Source organism: Liolophura sinensis, chromosome 1, assembly GCF_032854445.1.
Source record: "Liolophura sinensis isolate JHLJ2023 chromosome 1, CUHK_Ljap_v2, whole genome shotgun sequence".
Classification (NCBI taxonomy): domain Eukaryota; kingdom Metazoa; phylum Mollusca; class Polyplacophora; order Chitonida; family Chitonidae; genus Liolophura; species Liolophura sinensis.
This window is the reverse complement of record NC_088295.1, coordinates 33847235-33874910: the sequence shown is the minus strand read 5'-3', so window position 1 is coordinate 33874910 and position 27676 is coordinate 33847235. Positions and strand designations below refer to the sequence as shown.

Here is a 27676-nt window from a genome sequence, read left to right as displayed (position 1 = left end):
CTATGAAATTCACTTTAGTGTCAACAGTAGGCTACGATGGGATTATCTGGTAAGAACTTTCCCACTTTTCAAAGTAAGTTTGTCGTGTAAGGCATACCTTATCGGAACGCACCAAAACTTCTCATTATTTAAGAGGTAGCTCAAGGGTGCGTTTCACATGATCAGAAGGTCAGATTAAGTTGTTCAATCAACAACATTCACCATTACGGTACAGCCCTGAGCTGGGCCAAATAACGTGATACAGTCAACTGTGTAGGATATTTACATATGATCCTGATGGTTTAGTGTCACCTTCAGAAAGCCCAACGAATATATACAATTAAATCATAAGTTTGTGCAGTCTATCTTCAGGAAAAACTAGAATCAAGAAAATGTTTTTTATTTCATTAACAATAGTGTAACTACCCCAGTTTAACCCTTGCTGCAGTTTCTGTAAATATGTGTAAATTAACATCTCACCTGTATCGCTGCCCTTTACCTGTCTTCCAGCCCTACACACCAGCAGCTCTGTCCTTTACACATCTTCCAGTCAAAACTTTTCTCCCCACACCACTACTTTTTGTCCTTTACCTGTCTTCCAGCTAACACTTTTTTGTCCACACGAGTACTTTTGTCCTTTACCTGTCTTCCAGCTAACACTTTTCCCGCAACACATGTACTTCTGTCCTTGACCTGTCTTCCAGCTAACACTTTTCCCTCTACACATGTACTTCTTTCCTTTACCTGTCTGCCAGGTAACACTTTTCTCCCCACACCTGTACTTTTGTCCTTTACCTGTCTTCCAGCTAACACTTTTCTGTCCACACCTGTACTTTTGTCCTTTACCTGTCTTCCAGCTAGCACTTTTCCCTCCACACCATAATTCTGCCCTATACCTGTCTTCCAGCTAACACTTTTCCCACAACACATGTACTTCTTTCCTTGACCTGTCTGCCAGGTAACACTTTTCTCCCCACACCTGTACTTTTGTCCTTTACCTGTCTTCCAGCTAACACTTTTCTGTCCACACCTGTACTTTTGTCCTTTACCTGTCTTCCAGTTAGCACTTTTCCCTCCACACCATAATTCTGCCCTATACCTGTCTTCCAGCTAACACTTTTCCCTCCACACCATACTTCTGTCCTTTACCTGTCTTCCAGCTAACACTTTTCTGTCCACACCTGTACTTCTGTCCTATACCTGTCTTCCAGCTAACACTTTTCCCTCCACACATGTACTTCTGTCCTTGACCTGTCTTCCAGCTAACACTTTTCCCTCCACACATGTACTTCTTTCCTTTACCTGTCTGCCAGGTAACACTTTTCTCCCCACACCTGTACTTTTGTCCTTTACCTGTCTTCCAGCTAACACTTTTCTGTCCACACCTGTACTTTTGTCCTTTACCTGTCTTCCAGCTAACACTTTTCCCTCTACACCATACTTCTGACCTTTACCTGTCTTCCAGCTAACACTTTTCTGTCCACACCTGTACTTTTGTCCTTTACCTGTCTTCCAGCTAACACTTTTCTGTCCACACCTGTACTTTTGTCCTTTACCTGTCTTCCAGCTAACACTTTTCCCTCCACACCATAATTCTGTCTTTTACCTGTCTCCCAGCTAACACTTTTCCCTCCACACCATACTTCTGTCCTGTACCTGTCTTCCAGCTAACACTTTTCCCTCCACACATGTACTTCTGTCCTTTACCTGTCTTCCAGCTAACACTTTTCCCTCCACAGCTGTACTTTTATCCTTACCTGTCTTCCAGCTAACACTTTTCTCCCCACACCTGTACTTTTGTCCTTTACCTGTCTTCCAGCTAACACTATTCCCTCCACATCATAATTCTGTCCTTTACCTGTCTTCCAGCTAACACTCTTCCCTCCACACCATACTTCTGTCCTTTACCTGTCTCCCAGCTAACACTTTTCTGTCCACACCTCTACTTTTGTCCATTACCTGTCTTTCAGCTGTCTCTTTGCACTCCACAAATGTGCATGTGCCACTCTCTTCAAGCTAACACTTGCCCTCCACACCTGAACAGTACCTCTGTCCTTTGTCTCTCTTCCAACTATAACTTTGCCCCCCACATCTGTACATTTGCCCATGTCCTTTACCTGTCTTCCAGGTAACACTTTAACACTTTGACCTCCACATCTGTACCTGTGTGGTTTACCTATTCTACAGCAAACACTTTGACCTCTACACCTGTAGGCCTGTGCAAATGTACCTCTCTCCACTGCGTCCTGCCAACACCTCCACACATGTCTATCTCTGTCTGTTTTCCAGCTGTCACCTCCAGACCTTAAGTCTACCTCTCTCCACTTAGTGTCTGTTTTTCATCTGACACCACATCACCTGTATCTCCATACATGTATTTGTAACTCTCTGCTTGTACAGCTGACACATTTATCTGCTTTCCAGCAGACACCTTCTAAGCTATACCTGTGTACATTTTTCAGCTGTTTTCCAGCTTTGATCAGCTGTCTATCTGTCTTCCTGTCTGTTTCCTGAGTGATGTATCCCAATGACCATCACTGCTGTTATAGCTTGCACTCAGTTAATTGTACCTCTGTCCACCCCAGCGTTCATAACTACATACATTCAGTTGCACCTTTGACAACCCCAGCATTCATGATAACTCCTCCTTAGCTATACCTCGACCACCACAACTTTCATGATAACACATACTCTTCTGTACCTCTGATCACCACTGTTTTCATGATGAAACCACCTCAGTTGTACCTCTCCCCACCATTGCTTCCATGATGGCACCTCTCACCAGTACCTTTGACCACCACTACTTTTCATGATGATGCCCCCTCAGCTGTACCTCTGACCACCAGACCACTGCTTTCAATATGACACCCCCCCCCCCCCCCCCTGCTGTGTACATGTACCTCTGACCATCACAGCTTTCATGACAACACCTCCTCGGTTGTACTTCACTGCTTTCATTATGACATCTCCTCAGCAGTATTCTGACCACCACTGCTTCAATGATGACACCCCTTAGCTTTACCACCACTATTTTGATGATAATACACAATCAGCTCTGGCCATCCCAGCATTCATGATAACTCCTCCTTAGCTATACCTCTGACCACCACAGCTTTCATGATAACACATGCTCAGAACTTTATGCCTCTGACCACCACTGCTTTTATGATAACACATTCTCAGCGGTACCTCTGACCACCACTGCTTTTATGACATGACACCAACTCAGGTATACATTTGACCATCACCTATTTCATTAACACACCATCTCAATTGTACCTCTGACCATCACTGCTTTCATGATACCCCCCTGCCCCGTCCCCAGCAGTACCTCTGACCACTTCTTCCTTCATGATGACATCCCATCAGCTGTACCTATGTTTCATGATGACACCTCATCAGCTGTATCTATGCTTTCATGAGAACACCCACTCAGTTGTACATGTACTTCTGACAACTACTGTTTTCACAATGACATCCCCAGATCTATACATCTCATGATCTGACCATCACTGCTTTCATGATATCACTTCCAGAGGTATACATCTGACCATCCCTGGTTTTGTGATGACACCTACTCATTTGTACCTGTGACCACCACTGCTTCCATGATGGCGCCTCTCAGGGGTACATGTACCTCTGAACACCACTGCTTGCATGATAACACCTCTTTAGATGTGGGGGCCTCCGTGGCTCAGTCGGTTACAGCGCTAGCGCAGCGTAATGATCCAGGAGTCTCCTCACCAATGCGGTCGCTGTGAGTTCAAGTCCAGTTCATGCTGGCTTCTCTCCGGCCACACGTGGGAAGGTCTGCCAGCAGCCAGATGGTGGTGGGTTTCCCCCGGGCTCTGCCCGGTTTCCTCCCACCATAATGCTGGCCGCCATCATATAAGTGAAATATTCTTGAGTACGGCGTAAAACACCAATCAAATAAATAAATAATTCTTTAGCTGTGGTAGATAGCTCTGACCATCATGGCTTGTACCTCGAGGACCACTGGTATGATGACGACACCTCCTCAGTAGGACGTATGATCACCAATGCTTTCATTAAGAAACCTTTTACCATCAATACTTTGATGGATACTATACAATGAGCTGCACCTCTGACCACCACTGTTTTCGTTATGACACTTGTCTGTACCTCTGACCACCACTGCTTTCATGATATACATTGTCAGGGGTAGAAATGTTTTTCACAGTCACAGAGACAGGTAGGTTTTTTTTTTGTACCTGTCACCTACAGGTTTCTCATGTCCTCATCAGTATGACTTTTAGAAAGTCTGTAATCTGTGCTAGTGCTACCAGTTGCCATGCATTGCCGCGAGTGTATAATTTCAGTTTCGCAAAATTATTTACTGTCAACCATCGCCACCTTTTCGAAGCAGTATCAGTCTACGGTGTTAGAATATTTGGTTTCAGTGGCATTTTGCTTTTTATTCAATATTCTGTCAGGATCGGGACATCTGCACAGTTGATCATTAAAATGCAACTTACTTGCGAGAGTTTAGTCTGTACTTGTGCACGCATTCGCTTTCCATTCAAGGGAAATAACCAAGTAAAGGAAACGGTCTGTGTGCGTTTAGATTTCCTATGCATGTGTATTGAGTTGCTCCCGTTTACAACTGCAACACAACACATAGTCCCTTGAGCAAGAAAAGTTAGCAATGCAGTCATAAAGCTGCACACTTTTTGGTGAAAGGAAAAGGCCGGGGACTATTAATATTAACTTCACGTTTTATTCTTTATTTATTTGACTGGTTGTTCACACTTGTATACAACAAGATTTAATTTATGTGAAAAGCATTTTTTTCCTAATAAAATTGACTTCTTGCAGATCGAATTTTGCCGTTGCTATGATAACCATAGCATGTTTTTCAATATTGAAGGTACGTTTGGTCTCAGAATTGAAAGCGTAAATATGATAGATTCATTGATGACAGTCTTGTCCACTAAATGACTTATTTGGACCAAAAATGACAAAGTCTTGCAAAAGCATTTTGGTTATGGGAATGCCAAGTAAATATTCACAAACATAGACATACATGGATATTGACTTCAACATGATTGTAAACTTACTGAACCTACCTGTCACTGCCACAGGTGAATTTTTTTTGTGACCTGTTGCCCAAAAAAATTCCCCGGTCAACAACAGGGAGACAGGCGTTATTTTGGTACCTGATTGTACAGGTAACACCTCCTCAACTGCACCTGAGCCAACATGGACTGTTTTTAATACATACATACATGTGCTCACACAACCTCACTAGTATGCTTGATGCCAACTGGCTATTTTGTTTGTGTCTCCTCTTTTTCATTTATTTATTTATTTGATTGGTGTATTTATGCCGTACTCAAGAATATTTCACAACCCACAACCATTCGCAGGTTGCTGATAGGCCTTCTCACGTACAGCGGAGAGGAAGTCAGCATGAGTTGGACTTGAACTCATGGCGAACGCATCGGTGAGCGTCTTCTCGGTCATTAGGCTGAGCAAGCCCGCTAACCAACTGAGCCTTGGGGGACCCCTCCTCTTTTTCATGTTTCAAGTCTATATGTATATGTTTCAAGTCCACATGTATATGTTTGAAATATACATGTATATATTTGAAGTATACATGTATAGATATGTTTGAAGTCTACATATATGTTCCATGTCTACAGATATATGTTTCAAGTCTACACTTATATTTTTCAAGTCGACTTGTATATATGTTTCAAGTCTACAGGTATATTTTTTAAGTCTACGGATATATTTTTCAAGTCTACTTGTATATGTGTTTCAAGTCTACAGGTATATGTTTCAAGTGTGCATGTATATGTTTCAAGTTAACTTGAATATACCGTACGTGGGAAGGTCTGCCAGGAACCTGATGGTCGTGGGTTTCCCCTAGGCTGTGCCCGATTTCCTCCCACCATAATGCTGGCCGCTGTCGTAGAAGTGAAATATTCTTGAGTATGACGTAAAACACCAGTCAAATAAATAAATAAATAAATACTTGTATATATGTTTCAAGTCTACTTGTATATATGTTCAATTCTACTTGTATATATGTTTCAAGTCTAAAGGTATATGTTTCAGGTCTAGTTGTATATGTTTTAAGTCTACAGGTATATGTTTCTTTAACTAGCTGTATGTAGTTTAAAAGCTGTCAGACTTTTCAGTATCTTAATTAATAAAAGACATGGGAAATGTATGATAAATTTGGTGAGAGTACATGTACCTGGTACATCTCAGTCATTTGATCAACAACTTTCTGTGGTGCAGTGCAGTTCAATTAGAAGTTCATCGCTATTTCAGACACATTCATGCACTGGCAAATTTGATCGTCGAAATACCCGAGTAAATCAGGGAACATTTTTTCATTCTGGTAACATGACTAAGGTGTTTTGACATCATGACATTCTTACATTGTCTTATTTGTTCTGGAAGTTTGACTGAATCATTGTGATCATTGTGACTAAATGGCACTTTGACAATAATCTCAGCTATATCATGTTATCTGGAAGTTTGAGGACGCACCAGTATTTAACAACCTCATGTTGTAATATAATATTATCCGTATCAATTGAAACTAAAGTATATTGACATACTTACACAGAGTGCTTCATATGCTTTTCATTTATTTTAATGGATTTAATGGTAAAAATTTTGAACACATACATAAATCTTTTATTGATGAACTGGATTATGAGACTTTTCAGAACTGTACATGCACATATGAAAAGAAAAAAAAAGCAAAGTAATACATGTGCATGTAAGTCTAGTTTCATTTATCCATAAGGATATGAGTATGTTGTTCATTAGATGGTCTAACCATGTGAGAAAAAGAAACTCAATATTCCTGCTAAAATTACGTACATTGATATATTGGCAAAAATGAGCAGACCAGGTGTCCCAAATTTTAGAATAAATAGGGTATATACGTATAAGTAATATACATATTTAGCATATAGAACATAGTCACACTCTCTTTAATAATAGCAGTCAATAGTTGTGCTAAAAAATAACATTCCTACAGGTGCATGTGCATGCATGTGATATATAAGTGCTGACAGTTATTTGTACAAGCATAAATGTAGTTTGTGTGGATGTGAAGCTTGAGTGGAATCTTTTGTGGTTTTCAATAGTACACGGAAATGTTGGAGATGCAGTGAGATAGACTTTTATCTCAGATTGTATTGTGCATGCAGAAAGTTATTAACACAGTTCTTTTTAAAATGTCTGGGAAACTTTCTTCATCAGGTATCTGTAATGTTTATCCTCTTAAATATCAAATTATTTGATTCGTTCATGCCTGACTCAGAATTGTAGACTTTTTTTTTATATAGACATGAATTGCTTTTATCACATAAATTTTGGGTGACTTTGCATGACTTAGGGACAAAGAGCTGTTCTGTTCACTTTCACTCACTTGTTATGAACTGGAAGTTTGCCACGAAATATTGACTATTAATAGAACTGGAAAGCTCCATGGCCTCACAGTCACAATTAGCAGGTCATGAACAGGGGAGAAGACGGATGTTGGTACTTAATCAATAACCAGCCCTGACACCCACTGCCCTGCCCGAGTCATTGATAAGGGCTAGCTTGAAGCATTTGGATACAAATATGGTATGCTGTGGCTCTTGAAAGCATCATGAAGGATTTCTGAAGGTCTGTACATGTATATAAGATGCACCGATACAAGCACTTGTTAGTGAATTGGCTTGATTGAATGCTCATGTTTGAGTTTTGAAAGTTCAGTTGCGTGGGTGTTTGTTTAATCCTAGCCGTAGGTTGTAAGCAATATATTTACATATACAGGTAATATATTTAACAGAACAGCATTGAACCTATATCACATATATTATATTTCTCACCTACTTCAGGACCTTATTCTGCAAATGTACAACCCTCAGCAGGGACGTGTAGATCAATGTACATGAGCATGTATGTACAAGTAGACAGTTTTTAAATGTCTACAGGGTGGACTGTCCCAGGATTGAGTCTATCTGTGTCACCATACAGAGATCATGTGCATGGATGTGGTTGTCAAGTGATGCCTGTATAACCACAACACTGTTTAGGTGACCTTTATAAAGAACACATTCACTTTGAACATTGCATGAAGGTTCATGTACTGTATATGTGTAGACGTTACTTGTAGGCTTACCTGTTATTTGGATTCATGTTTGAACGGTAAATATCGTTGGTGAAGATTTAAGTCACTGCTGACACAGTAATTAAAGCATATGAAATCTAGGTTAATACGATGGTTTTCTTGACTTACCCCAATTCTTAATCTTTTCAACCACCTCTGCAACCAATATTTCAAAACATTCTGAGAGATCTGTGGTGTGTAGAGAAATAATTTCCGCAGTTTTTTGAAGCTGGGATCCTTAATCACACAAATAAATCATTTTATGCATAAAATTAACTGAAAAAAATAAAAAACTGAAGTACAAGTATTCATGTCAGCAAATTTGTTAATAGTTACTTACTGTATACACATGTATGCCTTTTAGGGTAGACCTGCATGCAAAAGCTATGCACTAGTGATCAAATGTCACACTTCTATGTTTAAACTAATACAGCTATATGTTAAAAAGACTTTTTTGTTAATGTTTTGATTAACCCGACTCATCGTCATTTATGTCACTGTGAACTTTGTGTACAATACTCCCCAAAACACACATTTATGTGTCTGAGGTGCGCAGAATTTCTGATTATGATAGGTACATGTGGTACAATAGAGTGTACTTTTATGCTTATAATGTATCAAATCTGATCTTTTTGTGACACTGTACATATATGTATTCATTATGAGGGAACGTTGAAACTACTTAATTTCTACATACATTGCACAGTGCTATACATTATGTACTGTCATTTTCTATAGTCTATACAGGTACATTTGTAATTGTTACTGTGTACTATACTTGAAGTTATCAATACCAGTCTGGCCCGTATATATACTGTAATAAAGCAGACGCTATGTGGACATTCCATCTCGCTGCTGTGTGGACATTGTGACCACAGGTGTGAAGTTCATAACTGGCTTAATCATAAATTGCCATCCTATAGTTTACTGACGGAAAATCCTGGTTCTTTCTTTAAATATTATAGGTGATTGTTTGTGGAGCTTTATGAGTCAGGGGAAATCTCTGTACATCATGTATTTCCTGGACACTACCTTTCATCTGCATCGATGATTATATGCATACACTGCCATACATTCATTTTCCCTTCCTTTTGAAACCCACTGTCTACATGCACCCTTATTCCTCAATCTTTTCGCATATGAAAGAGCAATTTTCAGTGCACTTTATTTTTAATATGATTCTGCAGAAAAAATTACATTTGTTGAATTGACCAATTTAAGAGCTTCACAAAAAGTATGATTTAATCAGTCTCCACACAACAATGGCTTCAGAATATGCTTGAATAAACACCTTGCAAACATGCGAAAATGTTGAAGAATTAGGGTAGATATTGATAAAATCAGTAATTGGTGACATTGAGTTTTGTGCATTCAATAACAAAATGTGGTAAATATATAAAGGAAAGTATATATTATTGTTACAGTGTCAAAAGCATGAAACAAATGTACTTAAATGTAGAATTTCACATAATAAATCGTGAGAAACTTAGATTACACCAGGTGTGTAACTGCAGAATTGCAATTATACCAGTTCATTCGCTCATCACTGGCTGAGCACATACATGTTGGTTTCCTGTAAGCTGAAAAGACCTTGACAAATGAGGTCGCCAGTTCATATCCAACTCCTGGGCTGTGTGCTGCAGCTTTGTGTCAGGAGATTAATATTCAGGTACTTGGTGATGTGCAGTGGTCTCCTTTTGGCTGTGTCTACATGTGTATGTTATGAACATGACTGACATAAAAAAATTCAAAATTAAATTACGTGTTACACATAGATTGTAAGATTGTGTTAGAAACATGCACACAGCCTGATTGTTCTACACGTGGTGTCTACAGATTTTATGGTGTTGTCCTACAGTACATATGTGCATGTTACCTTCAGGATATAGATGTAATTATATTAATTCAAAATTATATTACGTGTTACACGTAGATTGTAAGATTGTGTTAGAAACATGCACACAGCCTGATTGTTCTACACCACAGATTTTATGGTGTTGTCCCTACAGTAGATATGTGCATGTTACCTTCAGGATATAGATGTAATTATATTACATGTATGTTTGCGCTAATATGCCTGTATATGGAGCACACTTTATCTGAGGGATTTGAAAACTGTTAAAGAACAGCACAATGGGATCATTCATATCTGGTTATATATGTAGTTATATCTTCTGGGCGACCATATTAAACTTGGTTTATTTACTTTCCATTTTCCCTTGCAGTGGATGATTTTCCATAAAGCCCAGTGCCTCAGGGAAGATTTCTCTCAGAGTACAGCAGATTTGTGACCCCAGAATTATTGTCTTGACAGACCTGTGTGAAAGTCTGAGGAATGCAGGAAATCTGGCTCCCACTCTGAAGATTGTGTATTAAGGCTGGGGACTGAAGGCCAGTGTGTGAGAGGGTTAAGCTGGGTGTAGAGCTGAAGTCTGCTCTCTACTCAGAGCCACCTCTGTCTGTACCCAGCCTGTCAGGAGTGTCTAAGGCTCTCAAGGCGTGTGGTCGTCTTCTATTGGTTTCCCAGATACCACACTAAATCTCACTGGACATTTCCTGATCATGGAGTAGACCTGTTCTGAAAAAAAGGACACATTGTTCTGTCTGATACTTGCACTTTTACCTGAGTGTATCTGCATTAGGCTGTCTATTGCCTGAAGACATCTTACAGTGACACCTGAACAAGTGGACATACCTGTACACTCACCTGTGTGACTGAGGAAACAGAGGCACAGTCACTACGTCCTCAGACCTCCTACTTTACAGATTTGGGCACATTACTGGACACATTCTGAACTAATTTATTCATGCTGACCAGTACTAATGACATTCCTTTGGTACATTTAACCAGCATGAGCTGTGTGACATGCAGGTCCATATAGCCTGAATTCCTACCCTAAACCCTTTCCCAGGACTAATGATGTCTACCACATACCCGCTGTCCACTGAAAGCTTTGAGCTTCTGGAGTAAGTATCCACTTGTAGCTTTTCTTTTTATTCACAGCCTTTTTACTGTGATAATTGTCTGAGATTGAGAACATTTATTTACTATTATTTGTTACATTTATTTAGATTTGCTATGTATTATTAATAGAAGTACTTTTAGTAAATTACATGTATTTTAGATTTACAATATATGAATATGCAAATGTACATGCTATACTCAAGATCATGTTTATGTGGCTTTTGAATGGATGTTGTTGAGTCTGTAGTTAATATATCATAAACACAATTTACCAAACTTGGAGAACTCTCTGGCCTCGTGGTTAATGTGCTAGCGCAGGGCAATGGCAGGGGAGCCTCTCAACAGCGTGATCATTGTGAGTTCACTTGCAGTTCAAGCTGGCTTCCTCGCGGATCCTACATGTATGTAGGAAGGTCTGCCATTCACCTGCCGTGGGATGGTCGTGGGTTTCTTCCCAGGCCCTGCCCCGTTTTACTCCTGCCATAATGCTAGCCACCATCATATTAGTGAAATTATATTCTTGAGTACGGCATAAAACATCAATCACATAAATAAATAAATAAATAAATAAAATTGAACACAAGGAAAAATCTTGTGCCCTAACCAATTACATGTAAATACGTTGTAAATATACGTGTATCTGAGAGTTTATGTCCATGTAATTGGAAATCCTTCAACTGACGACCAAAACTGATGTCTGTCTATGCTGTTTAAAGCTGCCAGATATCAATTGCCATGTACGCTTGTATAGGGTTAGTAGTAGGGCCTACATAGAGTGTAGAAGCAGTATATGAAAACTTTATGTGCAAAGTTTGAAATGTGACTCATTGGGCTGTGAAGGGTTGTTCTGAGCATGTATATGTAAATGTGAATGTGTATAGCAAGAGCAGGTAAATGTTAATGTTCAGAACATGACTGTGATGGATAAGAAAAGTTATGAATTTGAAATAGAGTAGATGTATTTAAGAGATTTAATTATAGACACTGCAGATGGCAGATGAATTATGACAGACAACAGAGGGCTTGACCTTATACATTAATAAACGGTTGGTAATTGTTTCTGACATGAACTAAGAAAGTTAGGATCATTCTGTGGCTGAACTGAAAAATGATCTCACAGATTGAGATGTTTGCATCGTTCCTACGTGCGTGTATTATATAATACAGGAGCACGTCAAGTGTGAGCTATGACATCTTGTTCAGTGCATGGCCCATGCCTCCAGACTCTTTAAATTTGTTTTGTGTAACTCTAACCTCTGCCTTAGAAGGTCCAACTGAAATGCATTATGGAGCCCTTCTGCAGAAACAGTTCTGTGTTTTCTTATTATGAGTTAAATTTACCATGAAAGGAAAGTTATTTACCATGAAAAGGAAAGTCATAGTGATCGAGTTTTTACTTACCACATTATTTTTGAGTCAGGTTACGAGAAACTTGTAGTTGATGAAGAAATTAGAAGTACATGTTAGGTACGCATGTGCCATAAGTAATATACATATTATCATGACCATCATGAACAGTCATGATAGTGTAGGTGTCTCCTACAGAAATAAAGTTTCAACTTGATAGGGAAATGCTTTCTCTCCGGCTGTAAAGGGAAATGAGTTACATGTTCATATCATTCCAGGTCGTAGATCTTGATAGAAGCAACATGCGATCTGTGTATTAATAGATTAAGTTAACACGAATATGTTTTGCGCATGGATGATCCCAGACAAATAAGGGCGTACTGCTTGTGACTTTTTCACTTGTTGTTGTGATTGGACGTATCGGTATCTGTTTTGTATACATACACTACATGCACATGCAGTGCACCCCTCTAACCTGCTACACGTAAAGGTTTGTTTCATATTAATTGCTTTTTTCTGAAAAGAAAAGTTCTGTTCAGAAATGTGGTTAATTCATTGATCAAGGAAACAGTGGGTAACTAATTTCATGAACATGCATGTACATATGTAGATAAGACGTTCATACTATTGCATGAGTACAGCCCCTTCGTAGACCTACATTCTGTGCTAATTGTGATCATTTAAATAGGGAGATTACATATACATGTACTAATGTAAATTTTAAACCAAATCTTGACAGAGATGGTATACATGCAGGTTAAAGTCATTGCCAAAGTCTTTTACAGTATTTGTGGGTATGCGAAGAGATCATGTACACGTTAATTTTGTAGCTTGGTGAATCAGAATACATCTGATGTTGCACGTGTTTATTTAGGTACACTGGGTTAGTGATTTTTACAGTCTGTGCGAATGTGCTGTTCCAGAAGACAACATCCTTGTTGTCTTAACTGACCAAAACTGTTGCTCCATCTTTGGTTTTTAGTCTGCAGGTATGTGTATATACAAGTATTCCAACATGTACATGTACATTTGGAGGTTCAACTTCTGTTTTCTTATTTTTTCGCAAGTTGTCTTCATCAAATATATGACTGTGCAAACAGCCCGACAGATGTCATTGGCCACCGGCCTCTCTTTGAGATTAAAACCCACTGCATAATGAGAATCAGGATACATTGGATCTGCAAGTCTTAGCCCCGTTAATAAACCAGCATTTTGTGTATCTCATGGCTAAAACAAAATGCATTTAATATCCAGTGTCCACACCTTATTTCTTTTTACATTTTCAAATGTTTAGCACTCCATCTTTGAATGCAATTTATTCACCTTGATTTTTCTATCATAGCAATAATGTATGGTTTGGTGAGATAGTACATGAACATCAGGGCTTCATAGAAATTTTTTTTCAGTCTTTGCACAGAAATGTCCTCAAAATACGTTTAAAACAACAACAGGTGAGGATATAGGGGTATAATCGTACATATATTCTACATGTGCACTCATGTTCACCAGTTATCATACCACCACATGGTTATGCTGTAATAATCCTTGTTCGATCAAATGTATGCAGCTGGTAGTACTGTAGTACGGCATGTATATGTATCTACATAAACATAAGCTTTCAGCCCGGATATACATACCAAGAGTAATATTAGATATATGTGATTATCTAGATTCATTGTTTTATTACCACCCCCACCCCTTCCTCCATGTAGATTTTGATAGGGGTCAAATTATCAGCAGCTACATTCCATTCCATCTACATTAATATACATGTATATTAATATCTACATCAACTTTACTATTAATAATGGAATGCATATTAACATACATTGTAGCTGCAAGATTTTCTAATAGATTTTACATGCATTGTAAAGCAGGATAATTGATATTTATAATTTTTATATTTCTAGGTAAAATCTTCAAACACTGTTTTCATACATATACTTGTGTACAAGGACAGTGTACATGTATGGCATGTATGTGCATATTAACTTCAAAACATTTTGACAGAATGGCACTCCTTACCACTTTAAATACATGTATATGTTTGTACATTGTTTCTGTACATGTTTGCATGTTTGCAAGGTTTTTATCCAAGTACATATATATTCTGAGATCCACAAAATGATATTTTTTGTGAAGCCCTGAAATTGGCAAAACCAACCAATGTAGTTTTGTCTCAAAATCAAATTAAAAAGGTGCATAAACTGATCATGTACATTTCTCTACAGACGTCTCTGATCTTTCTCTGGCCACACAGGAATCTTGCAATCCAACTGCATACTTCAACGTTGGTGTCTAATTTGGCGCATTCTTGCTCTCTTTGATTGGGAGACATTGATGATGATAAGTTGACAGTGATGGCTCTCATGAGACTGTTGGCACAGTCTTACTGTATCTGTCTGTGAAAACTATGTATCTGCCATCAACATAGTGTTCAGTCCGATCTGTTCCTTACATGTTGAAAAGTTTGTCAGTAGTTTACCTAAGGTCTGTGGTTTACATTGGAGCTGTGGTGTTTTCCACCCATAAATCTAACCACCAGTGATTATGGGGGAAAAATGCTTGAGCATACATTTGTGGGGTTAAAGACATTCGCTAAAGATTGTAGAACAAACAGTCATGAATAATCTTAACTTTTTTCTTGCCTATTTGAGCTCAGAAATAACTATATACACAGTGTTTTCAGTATTAATATCCTTAATTATTTCCTGGTCTATAAGCATATTGTTGACAAGACTCCTAAAACATGCACTTCATGTACAATAACATGTATCTCCATTGCACAAGGCCTCGGCCAATCCTTCATCGAATATCCCTTATTAACAAATGATATATGTACAAATAGAGTAGAATGTAACTTGATCAAAATAATCCTGAACTACATGTGTTGACATATTACATGTATAGGCACCCTAATTCCTCAACCTTTTCACATATGAAAGATCAGCTTGCAGTGAGATTTATTTACCTTTTTAATTTGTTTTCAAAAACAAAACTACAGTTGTTGTGTTGACCCATTTCAGGTCTTCACAAAAAAATATAATTTTATCTGCCTGTGCAGAATAGTGCTATCAGAATATGCTTGAGTAAACACCTTGCAAACATGCGTAAAGGGATTTTTTTTAATAGTATTTTTGGTAGTTGTAGATTAAAGGAATCCAGTAACATCTAGCACATGCTTAGATAAGGTGTTTTAATAGAAGGTTTGTACATATACAAGCCATGCCACTCTCTTATAAGAGTCAAATGGAATGTACATGCAACCTTTATAAGAAAAGATGAATGTACATGTATGTGGACCATTGCCAGATCAAGTTTAATGTTTAAGATTTACAGAAAGCTTTATAGGCTCTTTCATTTTTTCTTGGTCTGAACAACATCACCATGCTTCCACCATGGACAGAGCCAAGACTAAATTCAAACTTTCTTCACCTTCATAGAAGCAAAACTAAATTCAAGTTTTCTTGACTTTCTTGGAACTTTTTGAAGATCATTGATTTCCTGCAAACTTTACATGATTAACATACACATGTATATGTATTTAATTAGGCAGCTGAGATGGTTTAAGGAAAGTTGCAGAGAAATGTATTTTGCTTTTGCTGAAACCTGAACTTTCATTTTATTCAGTTTAGCCCGTATTCATGTTATTCAGAGTAAAATTAGATCCTTTCTCTGATTGTGCAAGCAATGATGAAGTGGCAATGTATTTTGTTGCTCTGTTGTTGTTGTGCACTGTCTTAGCTGTGCAGGGTTGAGTCACTTCAGTCGACTAATCAACTTGAGAGAACAGATCCCATCTACAGCTAGGGGCCCTTACACTGTATATGTATACATGTATGTGTAGTCCCTGGACTTTGTGAAATTCTATGAAATGAAATAAAGCACTTGTATTATAGTTATATGTATCTGATTAAAGAAGATCTATTTATGTCCAATATATGCATACCAGTGCAGTTTATGTGTACAAGGCTGGATTCTGTCAGCTGTTAAAGATTGGAAAATCCAAAGAATTTATCCTCAGGAAATTACACATCTATATCAGAATATATGCTGTAGATAATGTTTGTAGCTTTAGTAGTAAATGTGGCAGTGAGTACTACTGCACATCTAAATGGAAATGCTTATATCAGTATGTGTACCTGTATTTAATATGTTGATGATTTGAGTGTTGACAAGATGGTTATATCTGTACGTGTACCTGTATTCAATATGTTGATGATATGAGAGTTGACAAGATGGTTATATCTGTACGTGTACCTGTATTCAATATATTGATGATATGAGTGTTGACAAGATGGTTATATCTGTGTGTGTACCTGTATTCAATATGTTGATGATATGAGTGTTGACAAGATGGTTATATCTGTGTGTGTACCTGTTTTCAATATGTTGATGATATGAGAGTTGACAAGATGGTTATATCTGTGTGTGTACCTGTATTTAATATGTTGATGATATGAGTGTTGACAAGATGGTTATATCTGTATGTGTACCTGTATTTAATATGTTGATGATATGAGTGTTGACAAGATGGTTATATCTGTATGTGTACCTGTATTTAATATGTTGATGTTATCAGTGTTGACAAGATGGTTATATCTGTATGTGTGCCTGTATTTAATATGTTGATGATATGAGTGTTGACAAGATGGTTATATCTGTATGTGTACCTGTATTTAATATGTTGATGATATGAGTGTTGACAAGATGGTTATATCTGTATGTGTACCTGTATTCAATATGTTGATGATATGAGTATTGACAACAGACATCCACATGTAGTTATGCGCTCCAGTCTTATATTTTGACATGAATCGTTTATAAATATGTTTCTTATTTACTTTTAGTTTGGCATTTGTTTTTTGCTAATTCTTTTTGTATTTACCATGTACTGATACATGCTACAAGCTCTTCACATCTTATTTGCACATGTAGATGGAGTACAATATGTAATAGAGTACATGTCTATGTGATGTGTGTGACAGCTCAGGCATATTGACTTGTACATTTTCATGACATTGTACTAATGAGTTGTTATTATATCATGGTAAACTCCTGCTGATGAGCTGATAATGTGACACAGTTATTTAAGTCAGTGTTCACCAACCTTTGATAGGTCTTTATCATGTTACATGTGTCATAGCTAGTGTTACGGGCACAGCCTACCTTAGTCGTATGAAAAAAATATTATGACAGTGCCATAAGAGTACCAGCAACCTTTATCCATTCTTATTAATACACCTGTGTTGCAGATGCAAACTTTCTGAACATGTAATAGAATTATAAAATAAAACCTTTAAAAATTTGCTTTGAAATTTGACAACCTGGTCTTCCATCTAATGACGGTTCTTTGTGCTTGACAAGATGGGATTTGGTGCTTATTTGCAAGCTTGCCTGTATAACAGTGAAATATTCTTGAGTGAAATACTTGCTGTCAAATAAATAAGTATGAGATCTTGAAGCAGATGTGGGACAATAACCAATGAACAGTAAGCACATTGTACAAGTGCAAACGTGTACTTCATTATGTACTTGTTTGATGCTCAGTCGTTTTATTCAGTTATTGCATTACTTTTCTTGCAGTTGGTACCACCCTAACGCTGACCGTCATGTAGCTGAAAGTTTACTTCTCCACAATGGGGTGGACGGGACCTACCTACTACGCCCCAGCTCTAAACGAGGGGAGTATGCATTGTCAGTCAGGTGAGTGATGGTACCCAACCCCAGTGCATAAAATAGGTGGGCTCTTACCTCAATCTAGATCAAGTTCCAGCCACGTCATATCATGTTTCATAATCTGGTGGGCATATAGCAGTTAGCATCTTATTTCAGGTCCATGTAAGTCTACACAAGGACTTAACAATTGATGGACAGTGCTTTTTGCTTACTGGATTAGTTGTTAAACCGAATGTTTTAAGAGAAATGTTTTTCTTTTAGTATATAATTTTGACAGTTCTTAGAAATGCGGTTTCCTGTTTCTTTGATATCTTACTCAAATAAATGGAAGGTTAAGCATCAAAAGTAACATTTGATGACCTTTACTCGCCTTTCAGAATGCGCTTGTTGTTTGCACTAATTTTGTATACTAAATGTAGTATCTGTGTGACCTTACATTCGTAAGTTGATTGAATTTGACATGAAGAAAGGTGCACTTATAGGCCTACATTGTCTGCTTTATTCAAGACAACAGCTGATACCTTCTCCATGTTTTTCCCCCTCACCCCAGGTGCAATGACTCGGTCAAGCATTTCACAATCTCCGTCCAAGGAAATGAGTTACGGTTTGGCCATGGTATCTTCAGTTCTATGGCTGACTTCCTTCATCACTTTGCCAACAAACCACTGATCAGTGGAGAATCAGGTAATTGTACATGTTAGATGTATGGCAGATATTTACATGTGTTACCATCATACCATACTGTATAATTAAAGATGCATTTTGTTAACATTTTGATTGATTATATTGTAGAAATTTAATTACATGTAGGTGCCTTCTGTGTATAGTAAAGTTATTTCACGAATAATGTTTTTTCTTTTATCACAGTTATTTAAGTAACTCTTCATGCACATTTTTGTCCCTCTTTGCATGAAAGCTTTGATCCTTTTTGCCAGTTAAGTGCGATCATTACACCCTTAGGATGAACGTACATTGTTCGTGAACATTGTGTTGATTGCTCTGTAAATGAACAGTCCTATGTATAAATAAATAATTGGATGTCAGTGTTCTACAGTGGTCACAATGTGGATAAAGACACGTGGTTTGAGACCATTTAGTAGGTATGAAGTGTAGGCGTAGTTCTTCATAATTCCTCAAACTGGCCTCGATAGCTCAGTTGGTAGAGGGGCTGCTTCGGGGATGGTAGATCCAGGCTCAATCCCGGTTCAGTCACACCCAAGACCTTAAAAGAGGAAGATGAAACTTCCACGCTTGGCGTTCAGCGTTAAGTGGATAGTGCAACGACCAGAATCAGTATAATGGCTTGGGCGGGGTGACTTACTTGCCTTTGGTAAGTGGTCTCAGTGACGAAGCACTAGATAAAAGAGCAGTGGAAATCCGTCCTGTAACAAGGAGGCACAATACATGCAGTCTAAGGATTCCTTTGTCATTCTATGACTGAAAAATTGCTAAGTACGACGTTAAACCCCAAGCACTCACTCACTCCTAATTCCTCAAGTAATAGATCTGACTCAAGCAACCAATCTGTTTGGTATTTAGTGCATGTAGTCGGATGATTGTGGTAGACAACTTATGCAGTGCATATCTCATATGGGAAAGTTTGTCTGTGAATTGTAGTAAGTGAGTAGGTTAATTACCCTGGGCACTGGGCTTCCTCTGCCCTTCAGTTCAAGCTTATATGTTGGGAAAAGGCTGAAACAACAATCAGATAAATAATTTAAATGAAGCATCATGAAAGTTATAACACACATGTAAATAATTTTAAGTTTTGCTAATATTTATTGGTCTTCCTTGATCAGGTCAGTTGATGTTGTTACGAGAGGCATACCCTCGACAAGTGGAGGAACCTGATGAGTATGACACTGTTAAAGTCCATGCCGAATTCAACATTGGTGATGAAACAGACAGGAAAATAGATTTTTCTGTAAGTTGAACAGGTGTAATAATTTTGTATCCAGATTCACAAGATTTTATTAATGGTTTATAGCTGTGGTTACTATAGTATTATGTCTGTGTTAAGTTATAAGCGCTCTGGAAACCTGAATGCAATACCTGTTCTGTTTCAAGGCAGTTGACATCAGTGTTGATTAGTGTCATCAGTAAGTTAATAATCAATGACGAATTAGACGAACATTTATTTCAATACAACTTTGAAAAATTTTAATAATGCTACGCCATACTCAAGAATATCTCACTTATACGATGGGGGCCAGCATTATGGTGGGAGGAAACCAGGCAGGGCCTGGGGAAAACCATGATCATCAGCAGGTTACCTGGCAGACATTATTCACTCTTGCAGGCCCTTGACTACTGAGGTTTATATTCAGCTGTGGCTGCATTATCTGCAGCTTCTTCAGGAAGTGGTTAGCTGGTCTGTTTTTCTCTCTGTTGCGTGTTAAAACTTTCCTTTCAATATAGTATAAGCACATCATTCCTTTTCCTGTTTACAGGTTAATTCCAAAGAAGGCTTTCTGACAAAGCTTGGGCTCCATTTCAAGGTATTTTATGTAGGTTGAAAGTTACGATTCTTGGCATGACTTGGGCATGGTTTTGTTGTGATGAACTTTATCTAAGCAGCATGCTCATGTTTATGTGCATGTTGTGAAAACCTGTCCAATTGTCTGAATGTCCAGTAAGATGAATTTGGTGGAAATAGTTTGTTTGTGTACCTGTTTCTTGCTATAACATCACAGCTAAATGTGTCATTTTCAGTGCACTTGAACTTTCTAAAGTAAACTTGGATTTTCTAAGGTAATCTTGAATTTTCCAGTGTGACCTCTAGTTTTACATTATAATATTGACCTATATATTTGTGATGTAACCGTAACCTTTTCAAGTTAATAGCAAACTCTCACCATTTAACAGTATAACCTTTAATTTTGTTAGCACATCTTTAATTCATTGTTTTAATATTGACTCATTCAGTCAGAATTATTTATTGAACTGATATTTGCCTTAGAGCAATGATGTTAATGTCTGTTCACTGAACAACACTGCACTTTAATTCTTGGATGCACCTTTCTGATAGTTTGAGTGGGTAATGTTACTGTTCTTAACAGGGTGCTAACAGTATTGCACTTATTATAACAGTTTACCAAACAGGTTTGTGTGTAGGCACATGTAGATACATGTAATTGTCGGCTTGTAATTTGAACAAAACAAAGTCAGTTATAATCAGACATGGCAGGCTTAAATACTGGCACGAATTTTGGAAATGCTGTTACAATGGGATATAATGTAGAATGATTTACTGTCCTGAACACTGTGTATGGTCTAAGACCCCTATTAATTTTCCATAAGCGACAATGTTAACTACCTGTATCCTCGTGTCCTCTTGCCCAGAATTTCATTAAAACTCTTTGCTCTCTGAAGTTTAGACAGTTTCCATCATTTTGATATCAAGCATACACCTGCACAACAAAATGGTTGGTAGTGAATTACATTTGTAACTGCCGAGAAACAGAAGCGCAAATAGAGTACTGATTCCATTATATGTAAAATCTCTGTGCTAATAGCTTGTTTGTTACTTATATTGTCTCCTGGCTTGTACTTTGTCCAGCACTTATAGATTTTTAAAGGCATGTACAACTACTTAGAGAAACTACTGCATCCTTCGAGGAATGTTAAGTATATCTAGACACAGTGAATAGATTAGCCACTGTGTGAAGGGGTGATCACGTATAGCTGTATTTATACCAGAAGTGATTTATTATCTCTTCCCATCTAATTACTGGGCAATTATATACTTATACTGCAGCAGTTTGTTATTGTCCATAGCTGTTATTGTACAGCATGAGGACATGTTGACACATAATCTGGGGGGTGTGGGGGGAGAAGTGGGGGGAGGGGGGAGTGAGGCAAATCTGTGCTTTTGTCTATACTTATATATATATATATATTTCTATATATATATATATATACATACAACCTAGTCATATGTTTTTGTGAGGGGCAGTTCTGTGACCCTGACATGGGATTAGATAAGAATATTTTATTATTATAAAAATAAGGTGCTGTGTTTGAGTTAATAATTTGCCCATGGCTTTGTGTGCTACAACTTTTTTTTTATTAAGGTATCACTCTACCTTCCAAACAAACGTCAAAACAGAAGCCCTAAATGAACAAAACTATAACATTGAGACAAAATGAGCAACAGTGGTTTAGGTTAACTAGTCTTTTTCAAACTGCACATACACTGTACGTGTATACCTGTATGATGAAGGATTGTAATGGACATGTTCATGTCAATGACAGGGTGTACAGGCTTCTCCTCAGACTTGTTATGAAGGAACACTGTGACATGTTTGTATTTACATGTTTGTTTCCTTACCCGTTACATCATGTGACATGTGGAAGGTTCTGGTCAGTGTTTGACTGAGATATCTTACATGTATCTGGTGGAATTGATGATATGATATAACTTTGTTATACGTCAGTCAGTTTAATTTTTATTGCAAGTACATATATTCTGAGAAAAAATTGCTGCAGTTGAGCATTTTTTTTAGCACATTTCTCGAAAGAACAATAATCAAAGGTTTTATCAAGTGCATCAGACTAGTTAGAACCAATTTGTGTCTGAAATTTGTATGTTATTGAAAAGAAAAAAAAATCAGTGTGAAATCTACAGCAGCACGTACATTCAGAATTTTAGGATTTAGTTTATTGTATAGTTTATTGTATTGTTTATTGATTTAGTTTAAAAGTGTTGCACATAAGTTTTCCTGTGTGGATTATGCATACTTTAAATTCTGTTTGGTTTTAGGATGAAATATTTACTATGGTTTTTATCATATGACATGAATATGAGGTTATTCTTAGAAGCATCCAGGTGATTGAATATAATTGTGAAAAATCAAATTTTTGCAAAGAAAATCAAATTTTTTAGTTTTCTCTGTATAAGTATTGAAAGAAACTCTCAAAAAGGTTTGGTAAGATGTAACAACTGCTAATACATCTAGGTGATCTGTAGACATTAACGTGGAATTTTTTTTCTAGCTGGTTTTCTTCCTAAATGTGTGAAATCTGTGGAAAATGCAAAGAATTTACCCCAAGTACTTTCTTTCTTGCTTGTCTGCTTGATCATTTTGTAGCTGACATATAAGCTTTTTTTTTTTCAAACCTTCAACCAATCCCTGATATCTGCATGAAGACGAACGTTTATCCCTCAGTGTATACATGTGTGTTAACATGTCTCCTAGAATACCTGCACTGTGGTTTGTAAAGTGGCATGGTGGGTGTTTTTACTCCTGATCATCACAATCATACATCACTGATTTTATTACCATTCGTTCCTGAGCCTTGTTTTCTGACAATCTTCCCGATGAACAAGTTAATTCATGTGATGAGAAGTCATGAAATTGAAAAACGTTTTCCATACATACATTCTCTTTTTGATGCATACATGATGACAGCCACATACTTCTATTTGGCTTACATGCACTTTTTTAAATTCACAGCTTTAATTCTGGAAATACTGGTTTTGTGCTGTATCTTAATTGCTTACAGATAATTCGCTGTTTCAATTATGCTGTCTGTTTTAGACAGGTGGAATGTTCACAAGTCATCTTTGTACTTGTTTATGTACACGTCTTTTTGGTGAGACCGTGATATTGAACCTTTTTATGCCTTTTGTCTAACAGAAGGGTTTCTGGGGCATGATCTCAATACAGCAGATTACTTCATGTTGTTCACATAAGAATCTTACATACTGTAACTATTGTGCTATTTGCAGAAAAGCAGTCATAACTTGTTGTAAATGGGACCTCAATCCATGACAACATATAGTAAAGACATAATTTGGGTACTTTGTCATGGGAGTGTTCAGTATCTCCTGAAATATCATTTATAAGTTGGATGAGGATTATTTGTATTGGTAGATTACTTTCACTAGTGTATGCTTTTTCTTCATGTGAAATATGTAATTGTACTACCATAGCACCTTTGGCCTTTGAAGGGTAAAGGTTAAATGTAACATATTCCCACTGTCTTATGAGCAAAATATTCTAGAGTACAGCGTAAAACGTAACCAATCAAAATAATATGAATGTAATAACCCACTACTGGTAATCATTGTGAACATCAACATTGTTTTTGTTAACATGTATGTATATGTATGTCATATCCACTCAGCAGATGAGAAGCTTTCAATTTTCATCAATAACCTATATCATAATGTTCATTTAAACCTATTGAAACCAGGACAGTGGTTTACTATGTACACTTCAGTCTATACTCCTTCACTGCCTTTGTGTAAGCGAAAAGCTGCAGCAAATACAAGTTTGTACCCCAGACTTTGTCATACATTTCAAGTTTGTGTAAATGTTACGCAGAATATCCCGCTTGCTGTTAAGCAATCAAGTACACAAGCTCATGTTTCACACGAATATTGTCCATGCTTTGAAGGTGTTTGAAGATCATATTTCACATGAATATTGTCTGAGCTTTGAAGGTGTCTGAAGGTCATGTTTCACATGAATATTGTCTGAACTTTGAATGTGTCTGATATTGATAAGCGAAACATGTGAATTGCAAATACTTGATTTACATGGAATTAGTTAAACAGTGACCAGACAGATTTTGCCTTCATTTTTGCAGACCTGGAGGAGTAGATGGTTTGTTCTACAGAAGAATGAGCTGAAGTACTTTAAGGACAAGAACATGAAGACTCCAATCCGAGTGTTAGACCTGAATGAATGTGTGGAGTGTAAGAGGGATGAAGTGTCCTATCCATCCAAGGCCAATGTCTTCAGGTAGATATATACTAATGCACATGTACAACATCATGCAGGACTATCATTAGTGATATTTGCTGTAATCCTCCTAATGTTAATTTCTTCAAAAAAATTTTTTTTTATTGTTATTAGAAGAACAAAACTAAGAAGGAATACCCTGCTGACCCACCCTGATTTTTCCTGATAGGATCAGTGGTGTATTAGCCCAACAAAAATGTTTTTTTATGATGGCCCAACTTCAGTATTGGAATTTATCACTGGTATATTGGAGCATAAATTGAAAACCAGGTTAAAATTGCAAATTTGTACATCATATATTACCTGTTTCCTCTCCAGCCTTAAGTGGGAAGGTCATCCAGCAACCTGCGGGTGGTCGTTGGTTTCCCGTGGGCTGTACCAGGTTTCCTCTCACCATAATGCTGGTCGCTGACTTGTTAGAGAAATATTCTTGAGTATGGCATAAAACACCAGTGAAATACATAAATAAATATACTACCTGTCGCAACACTAACCTTCTAACTGATATTCATAAGAAAGGCTTTAAAGTTTTAGTGAACTCAAGACATTCTGTGAGTGACTACATAATTATATGAAATTTATACGGATGTAGATTTATTTATTTGATTATTGTTTAAGGTTATACTTAAACTTTTACACTAAGTTGGAGTGCCCAGGTAAACATGATTTATGTGTATTTTGAAATGATGATAGTGAACAGCATAGATTTAATATACACACATAGTGTTACACTGGAAGAGTGTATAGACATTACCATCCATATTGGCCATGCTGTTAATAATTTCGGCTCTCCACTTACATGTGTATCACCATCACTAGTGCCTTATGGTTATGTCCCAGACAGTTAAACAGTGGCCCCGATGGCTCAGTTGGCAGAGCACCCGCTACAGGCGGTAGATCCAGGGTCAATCCTTGGTCCAGTCACACCTAAGACCTTAAAAGAGAAAATTGTAGCTTCCTGGCTTGCCGCTCAATATTAAGGGGATAGTGCAGCAACTGATTGACTTTTATCAGTATAATGGCTTGTTCGGGGCGGGGCGGGGTGGGGCGGCTTACTTGTCTTCGGTAAGTCGTCTCAGTGAAGCAGCACTAGATAAAAGAGCGGTGGAATCCATCCTCCAACAATTACGCATACATCCACTCTAAGGACTACTTCGTGGTCATATGACTGAAAAATTGTTAAGTGCAATGTTCAACCCTAAGCACTCATTCACTCCCAAACAGTTGAACACGAGGACTGTTGTTGTTGTTGCAGGCTGGTGTTTGACTGGAGGACGTTTTACTTCTTTTCACCGACAGAGCAGGAAATGGAAGAGTGGATTCGTCTGATCAACTGGAGACTGGTTAGTAAGTGGCCAGATGATTATAGGCAACCATACTAAAGCTAAAACATAGTCTTTTAGATTTAAGCCTATAGTACATAGGTAAATATCAGATAGTAAATATTACATGAATGTATGCACGATAATAATTTTGGGTTAGATTATGTTTGACCAAATACAGATAGTGTTGATTAAAGTAATTAGTGAGTATTGTGTATATTGCCTTATTGGATATAAAATACATCAGTGTACATGTACATGCGTGATTATTATTTTGGGTTAGATTATGTTCATAACCCATAACAGATTGCGCTGAGTGGATATGATGTGTTACCTTATTGGACATACAAGTTTTTCAGTCTGGTGTGGGGTTGACATCTCTCCTGTATACAATCTACATTTCATCCAAATCAGAAACATACGTTGGATTAATTGTCTGTGGGGGATTTTACATTCAACTCATGGTTACTGTGGTGAAAATTCTGATATATTACAACAATGGTACATGCTTTAATTTCCACCCATTGGTTTTGGAATATTCTTTTATAGGATGTGTTTTTTTTCATACTTAACTTTCTGTTGTTACAGCAAAACAGAACAGTGCCATTCCATCCATACAAACCAAAGAGGTGAAGGTAGACTGACAAGAGGCTACAGTCAGATTGCAAGGCTGATAACTGGTCACTTTCTTCATGGTCATGGCTGTCATCTGGTAATGGGACGACACTGCGAGTCATCACTATATACCATCGGCTTAATCAGAGTTATCATCTGTGTGTATTCACCCGTGACATCATCATCATCGTCACATTGTCAGCATCAACCAGAAAGGAAACGGTTCACAATGTAGCATTCATCCAGCATGGCATATATGTTTGTACAACATTTTCATTTGTTCATTTTGCACAGTAAATATTTTCCTTGAAAGATATATTTTCCAGTTTTGACTCCAGTCTCGTGTGTTATTTACCTGTTGTAGAATTTTGCCTAAATTGCCGTTATTATTTGGACTCACAAAGTAAAAAATTATTATCAGAAATCCCTCACAGTGAATTTCAGCTGTGAAAATAGAATTATCTTGTCTGTTACACTGGTGGGAATTACGTGTATTGGTTGTGTAATCATATCATTGAGGTTTGTGACAGAGGAAAGGAAATAAGATTGTCCACAAAAGTGAAATAGATGAAACCTTTGATTTATTCCCTCAATTTAATTGGTTGACGCTTTGCGTACATCATTTTGCACAGTGCATGTAGATCAAGTTTTATTGTCTAATTTCATATTTATTTTTGCCTGCATGAAAGGCTTTAGGGACAGACATTTGTTTTAAGCTATTCTATTCCTTGTGTGAATGATCATGAGTTAAAGTCCATTTTAGTAATTTTAATGTATCCATGCCTTTTTTATCAACTTTTTATGGATATTCATATATATATATATATATATATATATATATATATATAGAGAGAGAGAGAGAGAGAGAGAGAGAGAG

General features: G+C 37.4%; 1 protein-coding gene across 2 annotated transcripts; it reads left to right on the top strand.

The window, feature by feature from the left end:
• Nucleotides 1–34: 34 nt before the first annotated feature.
• On the top strand, nucleotides 35–27577 carry LOC135482121 (dual adapter for phosphotyrosine and 3-phosphotyrosine and 3-phosphoinositide-like). Of its 2 annotated transcripts, none has more exons than XM_064761966.1 (9): nucleotides 35–49; nucleotides 10348–11089; nucleotides 18021–18140; nucleotides 18664–18797; nucleotides 19913–20037; nucleotides 20564–20611; nucleotides 24708–24862; nucleotides 26118–26205; nucleotides 26773–27577. In XM_064761966.1, the coding sequence occupies exons 2-9, from the start codon at nucleotides 11040–11042 to the stop codon at nucleotides 26815–26817; spliced, it is 765 nt and encodes a 254-aa protein (XP_064618036.1). In that variant the 5' UTR covers nucleotides 35–49; nucleotides 10348–11039; the 3' UTR covers nucleotides 26818–27577. The 2 variants fall into 2 exon arrangements, with proteins under 2 accessions (XP_064618036.1, XP_064618035.1); XM_064761965.1 differs by having other exon boundaries at nucleotides 20564–20620.
• The last annotated feature ends 99 nt before the right edge of the window (nucleotides 27578–27676 follow it).

Coding starts and splice junctions, on each gene's coding strand:
- LOC135482121 (XM_064761965.1), top strand. CDS start 11,040: ATGATGTCTACCACATACCCGCTGTCCACTGAAAGCTTTGAGCTTCTG. Junction 18,798..19,912: donor ACTGATCAGTGGAGAATCAG/GTAATTGTACAT, acceptor TTCCTTGATCAG/GTCAGTTGATGTTGTTACGA. Junction 24,863..26,117: donor TCCAAGGCCAATGTCTTCAG/GTAGATATATAC, acceptor TTGTTGTTGCAG/GCTGGTGTTTGACTGGAGGA.